Source organism: Sinohyriopsis cumingii, chromosome 5 (genome assembly GCF_028554795.1).
Source record: "Sinohyriopsis cumingii isolate HCF-2022 chromosome 5, ASM2855479v2, whole genome shotgun sequence".
NCBI classification, from domain to species: Eukaryota; Metazoa; Mollusca; class Bivalvia; order Unionida; family Unionidae; genus Sinohyriopsis; species Sinohyriopsis cumingii.
This window is the reverse complement of record NC_142965.1, coordinates 56,783,313-56,804,569: the sequence shown is the minus strand read 5'-3', so window position 1 is coordinate 56,804,569 and position 21,257 is coordinate 56,783,313. Positions and strand designations below refer to the sequence as shown.

At 34.7% G+C, this 21,257-nt stretch overlaps 1 protein-coding gene across 1 annotated transcript in view; it reads right to left on the bottom strand.

Moving 5' to 3' along the window:
• The window catches only part of LOC149799225 (low-density lipoprotein receptor-related protein 6-like), an 88,729-nt gene that overhangs the window by 5,911 nt on the left and 61,561 nt on the right, over positions 1-21,257 (bottom strand). Inside the window, exons 10-18 of the mRNA XM_089958496.1 lie at positions 20,735-20,888; positions 19,929-20,051; positions 14,182-14,418; positions 13,696-13,867; positions 12,512-12,642; positions 11,271-11,427; positions 7,975-8,084; positions 7,219-7,362; positions 651-695 (exon numbers count right to left, since the gene is read on the bottom strand). Of these exons, the coding sequence (XP_089814622.1) occupies positions 651-695; positions 7,219-7,362; positions 7,975-8,084; positions 11,271-11,427; positions 12,512-12,642; positions 13,696-13,867; positions 14,182-14,418; positions 19,929-20,051; positions 20,735-20,888 (1,273 nt within the window). The remainder of the gene's footprint in view (positions 1-650; positions 696-7,218; positions 7,363-7,974; positions 8,085-11,270; positions 11,428-12,511; positions 12,643-13,695; positions 13,868-14,181; positions 14,419-19,928; positions 20,052-20,734; positions 20,889-21,257) is intronic.

The following is a 21,257-nucleotide window of genomic DNA, read 5'->3' as shown; positions in this document are numbered from 1 at the left end:
AACAGATGTGTAATATGTATCGCATGCCTGACAAATGTGTAATATTGATCGCATGCCAGACAAATGTCTAATATTTATCGCATGCCTGACATTGTGTAATATTGATCGCATGCCAGACAAATGTCTAATATTTATCGCATGCCTGACAATGTGTAATATTGATCGCATGCCAGACAAATGTCTAATATTTATCGCATGTCTGACAATGTGTAATATTGATCGCATGCCAGACAAATGTCTAATATTTATCGCATGCCTGACAAATGCTAATATGTATCGCATGCCTAACAAATGTGTAATATTGATCGCACGCATAACAAATGTGTAATATTGATCGCATGCCAGACAAATGTCTAATATTTATCGCATGCCAGACAAATGTTTAATATTTATCGCATGCCTGACAATGTGTAATATTTATCGCATGCCAGACAAATGTATAAAATTTATCGCATGCCTGACAAATGTTAATATGTATCGCATGCCAGACAAATGTGTAATATTTATCACATGCCAGACAAATGTTTAATATTTATCGCATGCTTGTCAAAATGTTAATATGTATCGCATGCCAGACAAATGTGTACTATTTATCGCATGCCTGACAAATGTGTAATATTTATCGCATGCCTAACAATTGTGTAATATACCTGTCTGATTTTTTATAATCTTGTAGGCAAGCTGTTCTCTACTCTCTGAAACAAACGATATTTTCTTAAAGATACATCACTTTTTAATGACAGTAAATCATGAACTCGTTAATATAATGATTAATATAAAGCATCGATATAATATGACAATGAATACAAAACATCCATAACATATACATAGTGTAAGCTATTCATTCGTCAGTAAAAAGTGGGTGGGTGTCGCTGGACTAAGTTTCTTGATAGGTGCCTAACAGTAACGAAGATGACACGTGTGTAATGAATGAATGTCAGAAACATCATTTACAAGTTGTAATATAAAATTTCAAAAGTGAAACAATTTCTTGAAAGGATAATTTTTGAATTTTTCACTCAGCTTTTAAGAACTTTTTTATTTTATTTGTCTCCGATAGACGTACAAGATATAAGCTTCAAGCACTATTTATTTAAATGAATAACAGAAGACACAACACTATTTAGCTTCCTAGAACCATAAAAAAAAAACATTAAGATAATTTCTGCTAAATAGAACTTACAAATGTATATATTCTTATATATGGCGCGGAGTATGATGTTTACAAATTTAACATGAAGACTAGCATTGACTTTTGTTGTTCTCAAGACAATTTTGATTACATGTATAACATGAGCGAACAAAAATATCATAGAACATTTTATGCAAGTAACAAAACTACTACAGTCTGACGCTCTATGCCAGCAACAAATTTCGGCAACATATGATTAAACCATTTCAGCTTTTTGAATGCTGAGTGTTGATACCCTGAGCGATACAATATCATCTTAGCCACTGTAGCAACCATACTGAATATAAAGTAGCCACTGTAGCAACCATACTGAATGTAAAGTAGCCACTGTAGCAACCATATTGGATGTAAAGTAGCCACTGTAGCAACCATACTGGATGTAAAATAGCCACTGTAGCAACCATACTGAATGTAAAGTAGCCACTGTAGAAACCATACTGAATATAAAGTAGCCACTGTAGCAACCATACTGGATGTAAAGTAGCCACTATAGCAACCATACTGAATGTAAAGTAGCCACTGTAGCAACTATACTGGATGTAAAGTAGCCACTGTAACAACCATATTGGATGTAAAATAGCCACTGTAGCAACCACATTGACTGTAAAGTAGCCACTGTAGCAACCATAGTGAATGTAAAGTAGCCACTGTAGCAACCATACTGAATGTAAAGTAGCCACTGTAGCAACCATACTGGATGTAAAGTAGCCACTGTAGCAACCATACTGAATGTAAAGTAGCCACTGTAGCAACCATACTGGATGTAAAGTAGCCACTGTAACAACCGTATTGGATGTAAAATAGCCACTGTAGCAACCACATTGACTGTAAAGTAGCCACTGTAGCAACCATACTGAATGTAAAGTAGCCACTGTAGCAACCATACTGAATGTAAAGTAGCCACTGTAGCAACCATACTGGATGTAAAGTAGCCACTGTAGCAACCATACTGAATGTAAAGTAGCCACTGTAGCAACCATACTGGATGTAAAGTAGCCACTGTAGCAACCATACTGGATGTAAAGTAGCCACTGTAACAACCATATTGGATGTAAAATAGCCACTGTAGCAACCACATTGACTGTAAAGTAGCCACTGTAGCAACCACATTGAATGTAAAGTCAGCACCATTCTTTCGTCGCATACGCAAGACAAGATTGGTGAAAAGTAGATGAAAATATGACAGAAGAAGTCGTGACAAGATTTTCAATAGCTTCATCGTGGCAGCCATACTAGATTTCTGCGAAACACTATTTTCGTTTGATATTAAAAACAAACTACGTCGCTATGGCTACCAATTGTTGGGAAAGATCAAAAACAGATTTATTTATGATAACTGCCGTTGCGGTTATATTGACGTGTCCGCATGCAGCGGTTGGCTATATAACCATCAGATAGGCACCATTTTCATGTAGGGCCAACTTGTCTTTGCCCTGTGAGTTGGAAACTGACTATAATATAACTAACTGTTTTGGGTTCTGTGAGCAACTGAGTGGCTGGTGAAGTCAGTGTTTGCTCTGAACTGTCTGTGGCACGCTGGAGATGCCGCTTGTGATAGACAAGGGAAGTAATGTAGTTTCGAGATCATTACTTCTCGCGATTCTGTACTGCCTCTGCAATTCTAATTGTCTTATAGGCTGTAGATTCAGTACGAATGAGAATAACAGAATACGACAGGACGAACTATTATGTGAGAGATCTTCTCTTCTGTCAGGGTCAATGTAAACGTGTTTCAAGGTTGACTTGAGTGAGTCTTTGTAGAGCGTAGTCCGACCTCGCTGAGATCGCTTTCTCTTCTTCAGATCGAAACAAAAGACTTTTAGTAGTCTCTTGTCTGACATACTGGTTATGTACATACCTATTTGTGATGTAATCAACTGTATGTGGATTATATTTGAATACCTTGCCATGTGACAACCTCAGTGTCTGGGACCTTGCCTTTCCACCTTATCCTCATCATTTTCCTCAGAGAGTCCATGTAAAAGTGTTCACTTTCTTGTTCACACCGTCGGGCTTTACGTGCATACAGCAGGGTCAACTTCACAATGGTTGTGTTAACCTTCATGTTTTTTGGCAGGCTGACGCTTGAGCGCACCAATTTATCTGTGCATACCAGTAGTCTGTCGAAAGTCACACTTGTCCAAAAATTCTGGCGCTGGTTTTGTAAATTATGTTGACTGGAAGTGACGGTTGGTATTAAAAAGGTAGGTGAACTTTTTTCTTAGTACCAGGGGTTTGGCCATTAACTGTTATGTTAGGTCACAAAAGGCTATCCTAGAACATATTGATGCACCTCTTCCGAATTCTTGATACTTATTATGAGACCAAAACTCACAAGGTGAGAAAAAAAAAAAACCATACACGATTGCATTCCAGACATATTTAGCATTCAGGCAACAGTCCTCAGCAAATAGGAGATCACGAAAAGTCCCTTCATGTAACTGCGTCTTTGCTCGTAGTCTCGTGAGATTGATCAGATTGAGGAGCTTGTCCTCGGTCTGATTTCTTATGTCAATCACCATGTCACAGTCACAAAATGCATCTGTAAGCATTACAGAAAACATCATACTGAAGAGGACTGAGGTCAGCACGCGATTTTGTTTGACACCATAAGTGACTAGGAGCGGTTTAGATATCTCATCGTCATCCACGAAGGGGGCAAGCAGATAATATTGGACTTACCGAAACATTGTGATGCATTTCGCTCGGAACCAAATTTTGCCACTCTCTTCCATAGACCGTCAAAAATGTTTGTGTCTATGGCCATCTAAATGGACTTATGCTGGTATCGCGTCTGTTCTAGTTACTTTACCATTTGACAGTAGGTCAATTGTTTTATGAGTTTCAGTATGTGTTGAGGTATCAGCAAGCAACTAATACTTTGATTTCCACTTAGTACAGTCGATTATTTGATTTCTCAATGATTGATGATACTGTATAGCATTCGAGTGTTATGTCCATCGTAACATAACATATTGAGAATCTTGCCACTTTCTGAGTTTGCATTGATGTTGCTGAAGGGCGCCTTCTTAAGCAATGGTGTGTTCTCTTCAAAAGAGGCCAATGTTTTCCTTTCAATAGCTGCCGCATGTCTGGATCGTCATCATCAATCCAGTCGTGATGATGATGTGTGATGGGGCCGACGGTACTGGTTGCAGCCGAATAAACAGAGTCTCTGAAAGATGCCTATGATTTCTCGACATTCTCTGAATTCTTATGAATTATTACTAGTTGGCTGCATAATTCATGAGCAAAACGGCCCTATTCATATTATCCTGTTTAAATTTGGACCCACGAGGGTTTTGGGCCCTTTTTCCCTTATGGTCGTTTGCTAACATGGATCCGGATATCGAGCTTGGAGAGCGTGAACCTGTGGTCAGTCCAGCATTCTGACAGCATGCTTTTCTCTTTTCTAACCGTGAGAAAATCAGTGAGATGTGGGTGCTTGGTGCGCGGTTACATCCGCCTTATATAAGTTTGGTAGCAGAAAATGATTTTGTGATTGGGAGGTCGTGATCAGCGTATATCCTCTGTTTGAGTTTGTTGACGATAAAGTTGTCACAGCCACTTTCGCCAAAGACACCTTGCCATGTCTGGTAATATGTGCCACCTCTAGCGATCAATTTGTCCTTGATCCAATCGGGGTACATATATCCCGATGACAGTTGCATGTCGTTTTGCAGACAGTCGGTGTCTCATTTGCATACACCTGTTACTCATGCCCTTCGAAAGAATCGTGATATTGCTCACTAGCTGTAATTTGATGATAAATCCAAAACCAGTCGCTCTTCTTTACTTACCCACTCTATAAGAGGGTAAAGCCGGCTACTACTTCAGTTTTGTTCTTTCCCAGCTAAGCAAATTTCACTCAAGGTCACACAATGAATAATCAGATCTTTAACCAATTAGGTCGTGTTTTATTCATCGGTATATCTACTATTATAATGTCTATTAATATTCCAGGCACCGTTTGTGAGTTGCGTCACCTTGTATTCTTGTACGGTTTTCGACCACCAAGGTTGGATCCCAATCCGCCGTGGTATGCTGACATAATGCGAAGCGGAGACTTTCTAAATCACCTTTTCTAGTGCCTTCCTAATGTTACAGAGATTACAATGTGATCCTAAATAGGACAGCTCCGTTGCCCGGGGAGATTCCGAGTTCCACTACTGCTTCAGCTCGGTGTAAAGTGACTGAGCCACCTTCGTGCAGGTCTTCAGCTTCCGTTATGCTATCCGCATCTGCTGTGCTTTGTTGTTGGTAGTGTTGGCGAGTGAGTCTTTTCATGACGTACGCGTGAGTTGTATTTAAGTAAGAGAAGGTTGTGCAGAGTGACCTTCAATCTCTCGAACAGGCCTGTCTAAATAATGTGGCATGGCAATATTAAAACGTCTGGAGATTGGTCAGCATGCAACGGATGGCCATCAGGTCACACTGCGCCCGAAATGGTGATTCCCTGCGCTGATCACACAGCCCTTGCTCACTCCTGCTGATTTCTTGTATTGGAGTTTCCATACAAAGCCAGGTGTAGCTGTCGACTTTGGGTCCTCAGTCGCATAGAGTACCGTTTACTGTACATTTAATAGCTTGACCAGATCTGTAGGACCAACCTGACATCATCAGATGTCTTTCTGTTAAAGCCCGATATGTATGTGACCCTCAATACATGAGGAGTAGCGATAACAAGCTTTTCAAGCCGCGGGGAGCATAATGAATGTTTGAACAAGGCTTTTTACACGGGGTCAATCTAGACTTTGCGATGACTGCGGTGTGTGTATACAGTTTCATGGCAATCTCAGAAATAGTTTACGAGGAGATATTGTAACAAACTTGCTCTAACGAAAACACGGAAGTCACATGTCAAACGACTAACGACACACACAAATCCACCACATAAGCTCTTCTATTTTATCACCAGTCCAGCTATAAATCTAAATTGTTACAAAATAAAAAGAAGTATAGATTGCATTATGTTACAGTCTCATTTTTAACATCTAATGGATATTCCCGTTAATTTGTTTTTATGCGATATTTGACGACTACCTCCACTTAATACATAGCCTAAGTAAGTTCAGTATGTAGGTATGCATTGTATGCCGTGATCACATCCCTCGTTTCATGTGTACTGTAACAGCCTATAAGCTATATGTATCGTTACGAATCTGTAGTCTTAAATTAAGTACCACAGAAGAGCGAGAACCAACATATTTATTAAAATACAACAAATAATGTATTTCCATAGAATATTAAGAGAAAATTTCAATGGAACTAACAATATTGTGAATTAAATCCCAAATAGTTCTAAATGTTCTATCGAAATTCCAAAGGTACAGAGTTTTCCAAATGAATTCCAGTGTTGTTCCAAATGCATTCCAATCTTGAATGTCCTTATTTACCAATAACTTGGAATAGTGACAATGCAATAACAATCTTGATGTATCATAATGATATAATCCAGAATATCCTAGAATGAATTCATAGTAATCCCACAACAGAGATTTAGTTAGAAACTATTATTGAATTTGTTGTAATTCCAAGGAATAATTAAAATTATTAAATCATCTAAAAGAAATAACGGTTCCACTAAGACTGATGTTAAGATATGGAAAGAGTAATTGTGTTTATAAAAACCTTTATAATTAAAAATAACTGACACAATAAAACAACCAGAATGAGGATCAAAAGTTCATTTCTTGAAATTTCTACGTCGTCAACAACATCAGCCCTGTTGCTGAAAATTTAGTAAATAACGTGGCAATCATCAGGTACGCCGTGTTTTCCCAAGCGAATAGCTATCTTCTGAACTCAAATCCAAGTAAACTTGTGTAGCTTCAAGTAATAGTGATCTTGAAATAAATCTGAAACCATAGACATAAATTAGCTATGTAATATGTTGTTTACAAAAAAGACATTAATCAGGTAACCCTAAACTCCTACTTTCAATTATGGAAACATTCAATCTCAGTACAAGTTACATATACATAACAATATATCGAATCGAAGAAAACCCAATAAATACCGCTTACCAGTAAATATAATGTCACTATCTTTTGCGCACTGACTCCCAATTTCCAACGTAGAATTTATATCTGGACACAGACAGCGGTATGAAATTTTTGAAACGGGGACACACATGTGACTACAAGTGTGAGAGTCGCATAGGTTCGTTCCTGAAAAGAGACCATTAGATCAAACATATCTGAATAAAGAAATGCCAAAAATGACATTGATTTCAAACGATACATAGAACATAATGTAGCAAACATGTTCGTATTAACCAACAAATATGCATTATTCAAATATTAATAAAAGTGCAAGCAGTTGATTTATTTTACTGATGATTGTCATTCTTTTTACATTAACTCTAATTCACTTCTAAATTTTTTAGAAAGAGAGCCATCTCCATCTCTCTCTCTCTCTCTCTCTCTCTCTCTACATATACATATATATATATATATATATATATATATAGAGAGAGAGAGAGAGAGAGAGAGAGAGAGAGACTCAGATAATACTTATAGCCGACTTGACATAATAATAATAATAATAATAATAATAATGTATGGCTTTAGTTTTTAGTCAAAAAACAAATACCAAAATTATACTGTATAACTTTACATAATAATGCTCTTGACTATACACATTTAGCACCGTTGTGTTGCTTAATGAATAAACTAGCCGTACAAATAACGGAAAAGTCATTTGATGGAGAAAAATGAAGCCATTTGAAGCCATAAGCAATAAATTGGGTATGGAAAGTGAATGTTTGCTTTTAGATTTACCATCTGGTAGTTCACTGGCATTATAAGCATATACCCCATTTAAGCGGGAGAACTGAGCTGGTCCAACTTGGGTCACTTCTCCGCCATACATTGGCATCTTCAATACAAATCTGTTTCAAATATGCAAAATAATCGTATTAGAAGAAACAAAAATTGAAATTGCATCCATTGATTTTTAGAGTCAATTTTAAAGCAACTTTCCAATGAACATATTTGACAGATTTACATAGCTGACAGGTTGACATAATTGACAGATGGACATTATTGACAGACGCATTATTTATTTATAAAGAACATAAGTAATTAAAACATAAACGAGTGATGCTTCTTACTTATATTTCAAGAGTGGACAGCATTAAATGTTCCTATGTAAGAATTGACATCGGATAATTGGTATCGATATTGTCATTTTCTTATGTATCTTTGATTTAATTATATCTGATTTAATATATATGTTTTCAATTTAACTGTTTGTCAATTTTAATTTTTTTTCATAATATGATATTGTAATGTGAATTTATTCACTAGAGGTGATACGTTTCTTAGAAATTTGTTTGACCTTGACTGTTAGTTTACAAACACCGGGTGTTGATCTAAATCCTGACCTTGTTTCAGAATTTGTAACAACCTTCGTAAACAAGTTGTCTTTTATTTTAAAATGATTGGTTGTCTCCAAGGTCATGATGGGACTTTGTCTTTAAGATATAAACAATTTTTTATTTTATTTCTTATAGTAAAAATGATTGGTTTCGTCGGAATCACACTGGGTACACGTGATCTGTAAAAAGTGCATGCTTCTATAAACTTCACGTGACCCTTGTTTATGTTTAAAAAAAAACATATAACCCATGTTTTGGAGAATTAATATTAGTAGAAGCTGGGCTGTTAAACTGTTAGTTTATGTTGTGGTGTTTGGAGTTATTTCAAATTACGTTTTTGGAGTTATTTCAAATTATTTCGATTCAAAAGGATTATTTCCTTTATTTTTCTGGAAAGTATGTGTGCTTATGTAATATTGGCGAACAAGGACAGTTTTTTCTAATAAAAATTCATTCAGCTATTAGAAACCGGAGTGATAATTATTATTTCTACAAGGAACTGTAGACTTCAACACTACAGATTGCAGCTAATGTGGGTATGTGAGAAAGCTTGCCAGTAGCTTCTCGTGGGTCGGTGGTTCTTCCCAGGATTTTCTTGGTTTTACCTCCATCATTAATAACGGCAGCCATGCATAGCCTATCGTGTGCAGAAAAATGGCGTTAAACCACACAACAACAACAACAACAACAGATTGCAGCATACGTGATCGTCTTCCATCTTGGATTCTTCTTCGGGATTCGAACGTGAAATCAGTAGAAAATTTTGTTATTGGGACTACTAAAAGTTTATTCTCGGATTATTTTTCGATTATTTTTGGATTTGATTCTATAAAACCGTAAATTCATATTTTTCTCATTTTTACAGAATTTTTCCATGAAAATAAATTATTGTATTTTTCAAAGCTTTTTGTTTTCACTCTTTCTTGTGCTACTGTTTATTCGAGGATAAAAAGGTGACATAAGAATTTTCAAATAACTCCGTGCTGTATCGTTATCTTTGTTTAAATTTGTGCAGCATTCATTACACGTTGTCTTATAATGCTTGGTCGAAAGCTTCTTAAGTTATGTCGGGTAATCCACCCAATAAACAACAAAAATACTAGTTTATAATTTATGAAAAGCACTACCCCCCCCCCCCCCAATTCGGCAAAACTGGTTGTTAGACAACATTTCAGTTTCCGTTTTAGGGACAATACCAATATATCTAATATGCAATGCCACATGATACTGCAACATTTTGAAACTCCTTATTTGGTCCCATCCTATACAATCTCAACTGCACATACTAAAAGGTCAATGAGCATCAATTTACAATGTGGACAATTGCCAAGTTTTACAGCTTCGTTGGCTTAACCAAAAACAGGACTAAGGCAAAGAATCAGAAAATATGTCTGGATTTGGTACATTTTACGACTTGGTAGGATTTCAATTAATATAAAGACAATCTAAATATTATCCTCTGCCTTTGATGTGCAAAAAGCACCAGCAGGATGCCATTATTATCCTTCGTATATTAAATTTCCTTGCTTTCATTGAGCTGCTTTATAGTGGTCGTAAGTAAATATCCCGTATAGTCCTTTCATAGAGTACATTCCCGTGCATTTATCGGGCTGCTCTCCAGTGGTCTTAAGTAAATATCCCTTATTGTCCGTTCATCGAGTTATTTTATACGGCTGCTTTGCAGTGGTTGTAAATACGTATTAATGATCGAGAAATGAATGATGTATATAGACGTCATTTAAGTTCGTGTAAAGTCTGCTTTTAATTTACTTTACACATTCAACAATATGTTTTCGTTGCAAAGTAAGTTATTGCACGTAGTTAAAATGGATCGAAAAGCAATTCACATTGTATCATTGCGAATAAATGCATTACATTTCGTTAAAAATGGATCAAAAGCAATTTGTAGAATATCATTGCGAATAAATTAATTACACGGTGTTATAAAAAACAGTCTATATCATATCCTTTTCTGTTGCTGTTCCAAAACACCCATTTTAGAAAACATAAAATTACGATGCATTTTATCAGGCACATTACAGGTTAAAAAGTAATTACCGGACCGGTAGAAATGACAAACACAATTATCTAAATAATACTAAAAGAAAGCCATTATTTGATCTATCCTATCTATGTGTACTAATATCACCTATTTAGTAGTTCGACAAAGTTGTTTCCTTTTCAAGACACGCTTTTGGGCAGAATGTGTTCTCCATCTAAGAGCAAGAACGTGATATTCTCTTTGAGAATTGACTAAACAGCTAAATTATTTCATGAACGTGAAAAAATAAAACAAAACAAAACAAAAAAGTAAACTTAAGAAACGAAAAGTACTGAAAATTACAAATCTTGCTTGGTCGTTTTATCTCTTTAAAAACAAATCTGATATTATCGCTGCCATGCATGTATAAAAATAAGAAATTTCACTCTTGAAAATAATATTCTCCTTTAAGATAATTTTTGTATTGCTCAAATCATTTGTTTCAAAAGAAAAAAATAAAATGTCTCAAGGTATCAAGAACTGAGCTATCAAAAAGTTAAACCCATGCTGAATTGTTTCATTGCTTTTATGCCAGACATAAATGTGACTTGTTCTGCACTGCCGGCTGATGGTTTTCGCCAGTTCTGCTCCAGCTTCATTAGATAAAATATGCACATAATTTTAACATAAGACAAACAATGTACATAGACTGTTACTTTCTAGTCCAGTCTGTTATGTATAGGTATTCAGACATCAAGTGAAGTCCAAAGTAATGAGCGTTTTCTTCCTGGAGAATGACCTTCCTTACGCCAGTTGCCAAATTCAATACTTCTATTGTGTTATTCTTGGCATCAACCCAGAACAAATTTTGGGCTGCAAAAAAATTTAGAGATGATGTTAAATATTAGCTTCTGTTTCGTTCATGAATACTATTTTCATTTGTGTGTATTGCTTAGTATTGGTTTTGACTGTATCAACATATTATCTAAATAAACGGTTCAACTTTCTAATACAATTACACTAAGATATTAAACGTTGCTGAATACATTTCAAGTGCGGTCTTAGGATCTAGATGGATCTGAATTTATCAACATCCCGCGCTTTTCAAGGAAGAGATGTTCATTGTATGATACTGCCCCTTCATTACTGCCTGCATGGTGTATGATTGCTGAGGTCTATATATGTACCGTATGTTTTCCTGAAATGCATTCACCCCTTAGCTGTAGAACGCAGCGGTAGCGTGGCATCATTTATGCAAAGAGCTAATCAAAGCTGATAAAGGTGCGATATACTGGTAGCTTGTATACACTTTACTTATGATTCATGAACAATATCATCCGAGTTATCCAAAACATTTTATGTAAATGATATAACGTTTACCATTTAGCCAGAGGTAAGATCTCATCAGATGGACGGTACTTTATGATTTAGCCAATGACGTGTTAGCAGAGAAAAGGAAAGCAGTGAAACTGTTATCCTCTTGGAGAATAAGTCTTATTTTTGTTTTAGTGTTTGTTGTTTTCCTTTTACACACTATAGCTATATAATGACAGGAAATGTGAGCTAAGTGTCTTTTTAAGGACATGCTCAGGTATTCGACCAGGATTGACCTCTTCAAAGACTGAATTCGCGACCGTTGCATTACGTTTGACGTTCTACCAGCAGAGCTGCTGTGGCTCATATCCTCTTGAAGAAGGTTTAGACATACATTATGAAACATCAAACATAACAATGGCGCATAGTTCTATATCAGCGAGTGATTACACGTTAGCTCTATCTCCTTTTTATATATGATGATTGTGCAGTAGTTCGCGTTTAATGTATGTAGATCTGTTGTGGACGATATTTTTGTATGTACAAAACATTCTATTTGGCTTTGCGCCAATTGTTTTTTAAATTATCACAAATACATAAATATAATATTAAAAATATTTAATACAAAAATAATTAAGATTACATTTAAAATCCAGAGCTAAAGCGTTCGGCCATGTTTTATTTGGGAGATATACCAAGACAGTCCTATTTGAGCCATCCATACTTGCTGATTCTATCTTTGGCTGATCTCCCCAGTCTGTCCAATATATCACTCTGTAAAGGAATTCACATTAAGTATTATAACGTAAGACTGTAACATGAAAATCGGAAACGTCTTTGGTAGGAGTTCTCTTTAACGACAATGACGTTTTCGAATCTACAAAGAAATTTCCCAAGATATTAGTTTCTGTGGAATGTTGCTAAACCTACCAATGAAAACAAACACCCAACAACCAAGAACGCAACTAGTCAAACAACCAAGTGTGTAACAGGTAAAATAAAATGTGTGTAACAGGTCAAACAAATAAGTGTGTAATAGATCAAACAACCACGTTTGTAACAAGTATAACGTTCAGTTTGTCTTCTTTCTTGCCCAAATATTCTTTAGTACCAAAACCTACATGAAAAAAGATTCAAAACAATGCAGTGGAGCAATGTCCATTTAGTTATATTAACGATCATACAGACAAACGTACCTGTTACATTACAAAACAATATAATTTTATCCACGAAAGTAATAGAGAGACGAATATATAAAGGTGTTCATTATGTAACTGCTTTTCATTATGCTAATAACGGATTCGTTACTGAATATAATAAGGAAACGTCACCGTCATATGTTAGATTATTACAGTTTAGTTGTGGTAAACCTAGACTTATCGCCATACATGTATGGAAAAGAAAGGCAACGTAATATTCTAAAATCAAGTACTGGAAGAAATAATATATTAAACATACACGAAAAATGTAAATTTGGTGAATCATTTTAAACAATACGCAAACTCTGCAGATTTCGCTGTAGTTTTTATTTTGGTATCTTCAGTTGTAACTTTCATTATTTATTCCTAACTCTTTAAATGCCATAGTTGCCATGAGAACACCAATCTGAATTAAATTTCTAAATACATTAGTGTAAAGAAGACAACTGCGGTGAATTTGAAATAAATACTAAAAATGTAAATCCTTAAATTGCAGCCTAGTAGTATCTGTCAAAACTCGTCTCAAACAAAATTGCCCATTCATGCTCATTCTTTTTAGTTCTTGATATGTGTTATAAAAAATATATTTTTAAAAAAATAAAATAAAAATGTATCATTCTTCTTTTACCCGTTGAAAGGATCAGCGATTATATCCCTTGGCTCATCCAAGTCACTGTCAATTATCGTCCGATACATCTGTGGTACATCCAAAGACGCCACAACTATGATGTTATACCCGGTACATGTGTAGTAAAGCAATCGACTAATGTAATCCACTGCAATTCCATCCACGATGGAGTCTAAAAGCAATTGTAAAACAGGGTTATTTCAGTCAAGCAACTGGCAGAATCATCAATTTATTCATTCTGCAGTTTTTAATAACAGATCATTTTTAAGCGCCTGCAATAATTTACTGCTGATTATTTCTACGTGCACACAAACGAACATATTTCATCACACTTAAGGAACTATCCATGTCAGTGTTAAATGTACAATTTCAAACGAAATACTACTGACTTATTAATGCTTGCTTTTGTTGGATTTATTAAGAAAAAAACAACAGTATGATGTTCAACCTGTACAGCAGCATAGATCATCCAAAGTTACAAAATACCTGGTGGTAATTTTCTGAAAATTTCCTCCCCTGTGCCATCAATCCATGCCGTCATTATGACGTTTTCCATATTGTCAGTCCAGAGAATCTTTCCATGGGAAGGGTCAAAGTCAAGGGCTATCGCCCGGTAGTTCTTCTGCAGAGGTATTGCGTGCACGGTATTATCAATAACATCAATTTGATAAAGTTGTCTTCTGTAGGAGTCCGACACCAAAATGAAATTGTCTTGATTAATCTCTTCAAAAAAAAAAAGAAAAGTTAACTTTAGTGAGTTGTTTTCATTTTGTGGCGAAATATGGAGCGAACTCTTAAAACATTACAATAATTTACATTCTGTTGGAATCTGAAAGCAAACTGAAACTCTTACATTGTTCAATTTTACCTAGTAAGCTCATTGAAGGTAAAAAAAAGGATCAAGAAAATAGAAAATTGAATCACGAAAACCGCTAATAATGGTATGTCTGGATTCAGAATGTGAAGCACAGGTGACAAAGACTTAATTTTCACTCGTGGCTGTAAATCTCCTCAAGGAACATTTGCATATCAAGTCGTGTGACATTAAAAGCAATAGTGCTTGCGAAAGAAACATTTGCATATCAATTCGTGTGACATTAAAATCAATAGTACTGGAGAAAACGACATAAAGGCAAAGTCAGATAGCAATGCTAATGCTTGACGGACGGACGAATAGACAGAACTATAGCAGGAGTCGGAATGACTTTGCAGTCTGGCCAGAGTACGTTCCTAGAACGGTACAAGCTATACAAGTCAGCAGCTGCACAGCAAAGATTCTCGTCACATCTTTTTAAAATATACAGTTTTAAAGAGTTAAAATAAGTATCACATCTTACTGGTTACCCTGGCTCAAATATCTGGACCAGATTAAAAGTGGCCTTCAAATGTTTAAATACTTTATGCGTTATATTCGTTCTTGTGAATTTATGACGCATCCTGGATTTTCATTTCTGAACTTTTGAGTCACCTGAGATCCGTTTTATTTTCGCATTGCGTTTATCCTCGATTATTAGAGACAACATAATAGAAGCACTGTTTCTTTTTTAGAAGAAAAATACTGTCCGAGTAATTGTTTTTGATAAATATTATAATTAAAGCGGACTACTCGTGAACACGAGATGAAACGTTCTGCTATGTATGGATGTCTGCGAGATATCTCTAAAGCAGACATGTACAAGTCTAGCTATTGATGAAGAATATAAGCTCAGAAGTTTTATAACATAAACTGGAATGCATGTAAAAACAGTAACCTAGAGTTCTTAAGGTATCACAAAAAATAATAATAAATGTATCCAAAGACACCGTGTACCATTTGCTAATAGACACCCTTATTTTTATGTTTCTTTGATATTTAGTTTTCATAAATTCTGATATACATGCTGACCTAACATATATAAGCTTGATATATGAACGGCTTTCAGTACAACGATATAAAGATAATCGTATCACGATAATCGCATAAATCTCATACACATTATACTTCTTTGTAAGAAGTACAATCTGTGTGAGTTCTGGAAAACAAATGTATTTTTTAAACAAAATATTTCTTTAAAATTTTCAAAATTACTGATGTCAGGTTTCATTCTACATCTCGAAATAACAATGTTTTACAAATCAATACCTCTAGTGTGTCTGAACCTCTCACATAGATTAAGCAAAGTACAGTACCTAATGGCAGATCTAAATAATAATTATAGTATTTATACAGTGTAAGTAAATAATTACAAATCTAAACAATATTAACCACTTTATATAGTGTATGACAGATCTAAATAATCATTACATTCTTTATCACATTATCATTACCTAATGACAGATCTAAATAATGATTATAGTATTTATACAGTGTAGGTAAATAATTACAAATCTAAACAATATTAACCACTTTATATAGTGTATGACAGATCTAAATAATCATTACATTCTTTATCACATTATCATTACCTAATGACAGATCTAAATAATAATTATAGTATTTATACAGTGTAGGTAAATAATTACAAATCTAAACAATATTAACCTCTTGATATAGTGTATGACAGATCTAGATAATAATTATAGTATTTATACAGTGTAGGTAAATAATTACAAATCTAAACAATATTAACATCTTTATATAGTGTATGACAGATCTAAATAATCATCACATTCTTTATCACATTATCATTACCTAATGACACATCTAAGGTTCACACACGCAATTAGCTTTAATGTCTGTAACCTAAAGTTTTGATGAACAACATTTAACCATACGAACATGTGGATGGTTGTTAAAGATGGACGAAAACGGCTATAAAAACGGGAGAAAAGTATGTTCGTCACTATTCGACTCGCACATATCAAACTACTGTAACTAATATGCAAGGGATGTCATAACACACACTTGGTTGATCTTCACGACTTTAACTTAAGGAACGATAGTTCGATGTTACGTCAGATTTTAGAATAGTTCATTAACGTTTGCAGGAAAATACTTCAAATTCGATCCTTCTACGATTTCAATGCACCAATATTAGCGCATGATGCAAGTTTGAAGCTCTTTGAACTGTTAACATACTACTAGATGTTCCTGATAATAGAAAGTGGAAAAATAGGAGGATTTTGTATAATATCGCTATGGTACGCCAAAGCTAACAATAAATGATGGGAAAATAATAAATGACTATGAGCATGATAAAGGCATACCGACGTCAATTTTTTTCACGTATTGAAATGCTAACAAACTTTATAGTAATCCATGACTTAGTGCGTTCCAGTTAAGACCTTTTAAGGACATACAACAAGTAAATTAAACAGATAGTATCACAACTATGGATAAAAATGAAAATGTATTCAATTTAGGAGTTGATTAGGAGATGCCGAAACAATTACTCAATTATTTTAAAGGCTATCCTCTTGCAACCAACTGGGTTACACATTAATTTCAAAAGGTAGCTCTTGTACACCAAGTACTTAAACAGTTATTACATAGGATATCCTCTTGCACCAGATAAGTTGGAAGAATCTGTAGAAAATTGTCAGAACTTCAAAGAAACTAGCCAAAGAGAGAAATGGACAAGTCAGACTGTGGAATGTTTATATGCACGTTGTATGAGAGAATAAATTTTTATGTTTCCCTACATACAACTAAAACTGTACCTATAATTAGGACTAAACTGCGAAACGTATACACAGTAATCTCTTTCGATCAACAACAGTGCAAATCCTATTATGACTGCATCGAGTTGCTATATATATTAGATTTGAGGCAAATATCGACAAACAGTTTTGAACAAGGATTCTTTGCTTGAAGTTTATGAACAATAGTATGTTTGGCAAGCAAAAAGAAAAGCCTAGGAGAAGAGAAGCATAAAAGACGAAAATTACATTTTCTAAGTTGCACACAGATCTTTCATTTGCCAGACTAATAATAATTGACATGAATTTTATTTTGGCAGTACGCAAAGCAAGAAAATAAAATAGTCAAACCTATTTACGGTGGTTGCTAAAGTTGCTGATCTAAGAAATGAAAACGAAACAAGCTGAAAAGTTGATGCGACAATAAAATGAACATTTTGACTGACTCATGTTTTTAAACATTCATGTTCAAACTGACAACCTCAGTAGCGAAAATGAATGCTGGTATACAGTTGTATGGTGCCGGCGATTACGCAAAGGAAAACGTTCAACAAGGAATAAACATTATTCGACTTTGCAAAAAAAATACGTTACTGACGTATAGATACAAATGTGGATTTATTTCTTAACTTAATTCACTTGATACAGAACACGACGAGTAAAGTAAAACTTATATATGTTACGACTCGTTGGTCTTAACCAAAATAATAGAAAACAGCAAAATTCAACAAGATTTGTAAAATTCAAAACATAATTTATTCCCCTAAAATATAAAGTGAAACGTTAAAAAAAGACGGTATGGATAAATTAAATCCTGTATAGTCCGAAATACTCTCTCACAAGTTCAACAGTACCGAATAATCCAGTGGTATTCCAAATAAAATTCAATATATTGTGCTTATGCATCAATAGTCTTCTTGCATCGCACTGATATAATCCAAACTGTTTTTAAAAGAATTCAAAGTAATTTCAAAACAGCTACTAAATCCTAAATTCCAAAATCTTTGTTGTTCCAATGAAATAATGAAATAAATAAATTAAATCCTCTATAATGAACACAACAACTAAGTCACTCCCCTAAGACTGGTGTTTATGCTAGAATAACTAATTTTCAGACACTCGTCAATGATATAAAAAAAATAAAACGTAATACAAAATACAAACTGTCAGTCACTCCAAACGTCTTAGCAGAACTATTATGTGATGTAAATATATGAAGAGCATCTAAAAGTGATAGTTAATCCAGAAGAACTTTTAACAAAATCATGAGAGAATTTTGTATATTCTACCCATTTAACGAACTTAAGGAAATTTTAAAATAAAATTTGTGTTGTACAGGAAAGCATCGAATCCGTTGATCAGGAAAGACAACTGTCAGACAGTGAAAGAACTACGAGAAAGGGAAGAAAACAGGAATCAACCAGTACAGCAATAGATGTAATGACATAAATTTAACAAACATTGAAAACACGTTAACCATGGACTTGTTTAAAAAGCCAGTCTTGAAACACATTTTAACGAGACCGTGATAAATTATCTGATAATTATCTTATATCACGTTTATTAAATGTTTATGTCAAAAGTAACAAACAGCCTTATAGCCTTAACTCTTCTGAGTGTGGTTAATGTACCAAGAGCTGGTGGAAACGGGCAGTAAGCTTGCACAGGGCGCCGTTTTCAGAGGGACGCCAATTCGGAAAAGAAAAGGGGCTCAATAATCAGAAAAAGGAGCTAAAATGAAACAAAACCTTTCAGAATATTTCTGATAGAATAAAGGAAATTGTCTGTTATTTGCGTGTATCCGAAGTCTAAATACAGATGGTGAGGGGGAAAATGTCTGTTTCGCACAGGGCGCTGTGTTGTTTCGCGCCGGATCTGTACAGTAAACCTTAACTATTACTCACACATGTACAGCTAAATGAACGAGGTTGGTAAATATTTATCTCCTTTTGATTTATTACACATTTTAGAAAAGAGAAAACATAAATTCTGAACACATAAAATGTGAAAATGGTTAACAACTGAAAATGCGCCTTGTTATATCTTACCAAATTTTTTCAACAAAACGCGGATGTAATGTCGGCTTGGGTGAAGCACTGCTAAGAACAGTAAATGAAGACTAAAATCTATAACATGAATTCGAGTTAACCACTGAAAAATCTTAAATTATCAAATAAATCGACCCCAGGAACATTGATGCAACAAATGAATTATTTAACACAATAACAAAACCAAAAGGAAATAAGAAATGGAATTTTTTTAAAAAATTGATTGGATACTTGAAACAATGTATAAACGTCAATATCATTAGATAAAAACATGTGGATCTGTTCATCATTCTGTCTTTTCTCTTTGCAATTTTTATAAGATTTCTATGGGATAATCATTAAGCTGTGAAACGTAGGTACGGTAGATTCTTTGTACCATAGACTACGGTAGTTTTGTGTTCAAGAAAGCTTCACCGCCTGTACTATGCTGGAGAATGTGTTTTGTTCTAAAAAAAAGAAAGTTGAATCCCTGATATGTTTAGTTTTGACAATTTAAAAGAACAAAAAAGAAACTTATATTCTGGGGTGTTCTGGGAATCTCACATTATATACTACTGTCATACATACGAGAAGAACATGTTCGTAGGTTTTCGTCCAAATTGTAACCAACACCACATATGCAGATGTAGGTTTCATTGGAAGTGGGAACACACAGTTGTTCGCAGCCTCCATTTTCCATCCCACATGAAGCTTAAAATATACAAACGGTAAAGATACATGCATGTTAAAACAGCAATCGAAAAACTGCAACAACAATTTACTTTCTTTTCATTTAAAAGTTTTAAAAAAATTCTTACGTTAACATTTTACCGCTACAATAAGTGATAGTAGACCACTGCTGTTTGAAAGGTGAAAAGCAGAACAGTATCCATGTAAGACATACCTTAATATTTGACATACAAAATGACATTTTAATGGCTTCTTGTGTATGTAGTTTGACGAATTTATTCCGTTTATATTGTCTACAATTTTCGAAGAAAAATCTCGCTTATATCGTCACAAAGAACAGTAAATATAATAAATCTTTGCTACTGCACTAATTTGACGTTATATTAAGAATTTATATTTTGTTCATAACACTATATGTATTTTCTATAAACCATTTATTGACAGACTAGCTAAGAAACTTTCAGAAAGACTTGTAGGTCTTGGATTGTTTAGTCTAGGAATACGTTCATTATACTGGAATATCATAGTTCTTGCTCCTGCCGTGACAAGTCACGCCGCCTCAGGACTGAACGTTGGAAAGTTACCTACGTGGTACTAATAGAACATAAGGGGTCCATGCCAGATAAAAATGTTCAGTAAGTCATCGGTCCTTTTAGGCTACGGAAAGCTACTATTATTAACACACTTCATAATGCAGTACATACTTGCATCTGGTGGTTGATTTTGAACGTCAAAGGTAATGACATCCTGAGCCAATCCAACGTGAGGATGAAGTATTCCTCTGACCTTCTCTTCTGAATCAACGCGTGCTGCATGGATTCCGTTCATGTCCCCACTGTCTGTCCAGAAGACGTAGTCCTCGAAAAGAAACATTGTCATTGTTCCAGATGCACTTATTTAAATTTTTGTCGTTGAAAATAACCTCTTAAATCTTTATTTATTCTGGTACGTTTTTCCTTTTTAAATTCTCCAGAAGGCAGTTTGATTTTTTACAGGTCAAGTTTTGGTCTTCACATGAATCTTTGTGACTACTATTTCATACATCATTGCAAGGAACATCACGTGATACATGTATGATTGAATATCAAATCTCTAGTGTATCTAAGGCGTGTTAGTAGTAAACGTGGATTAAGCTTGTACATTTACATTTAATATCACATTACCAGTACAGCAACACGATAGTAAACTCAACTGTGTATATTTTATTTCAAATTTCTAGCACAGCTA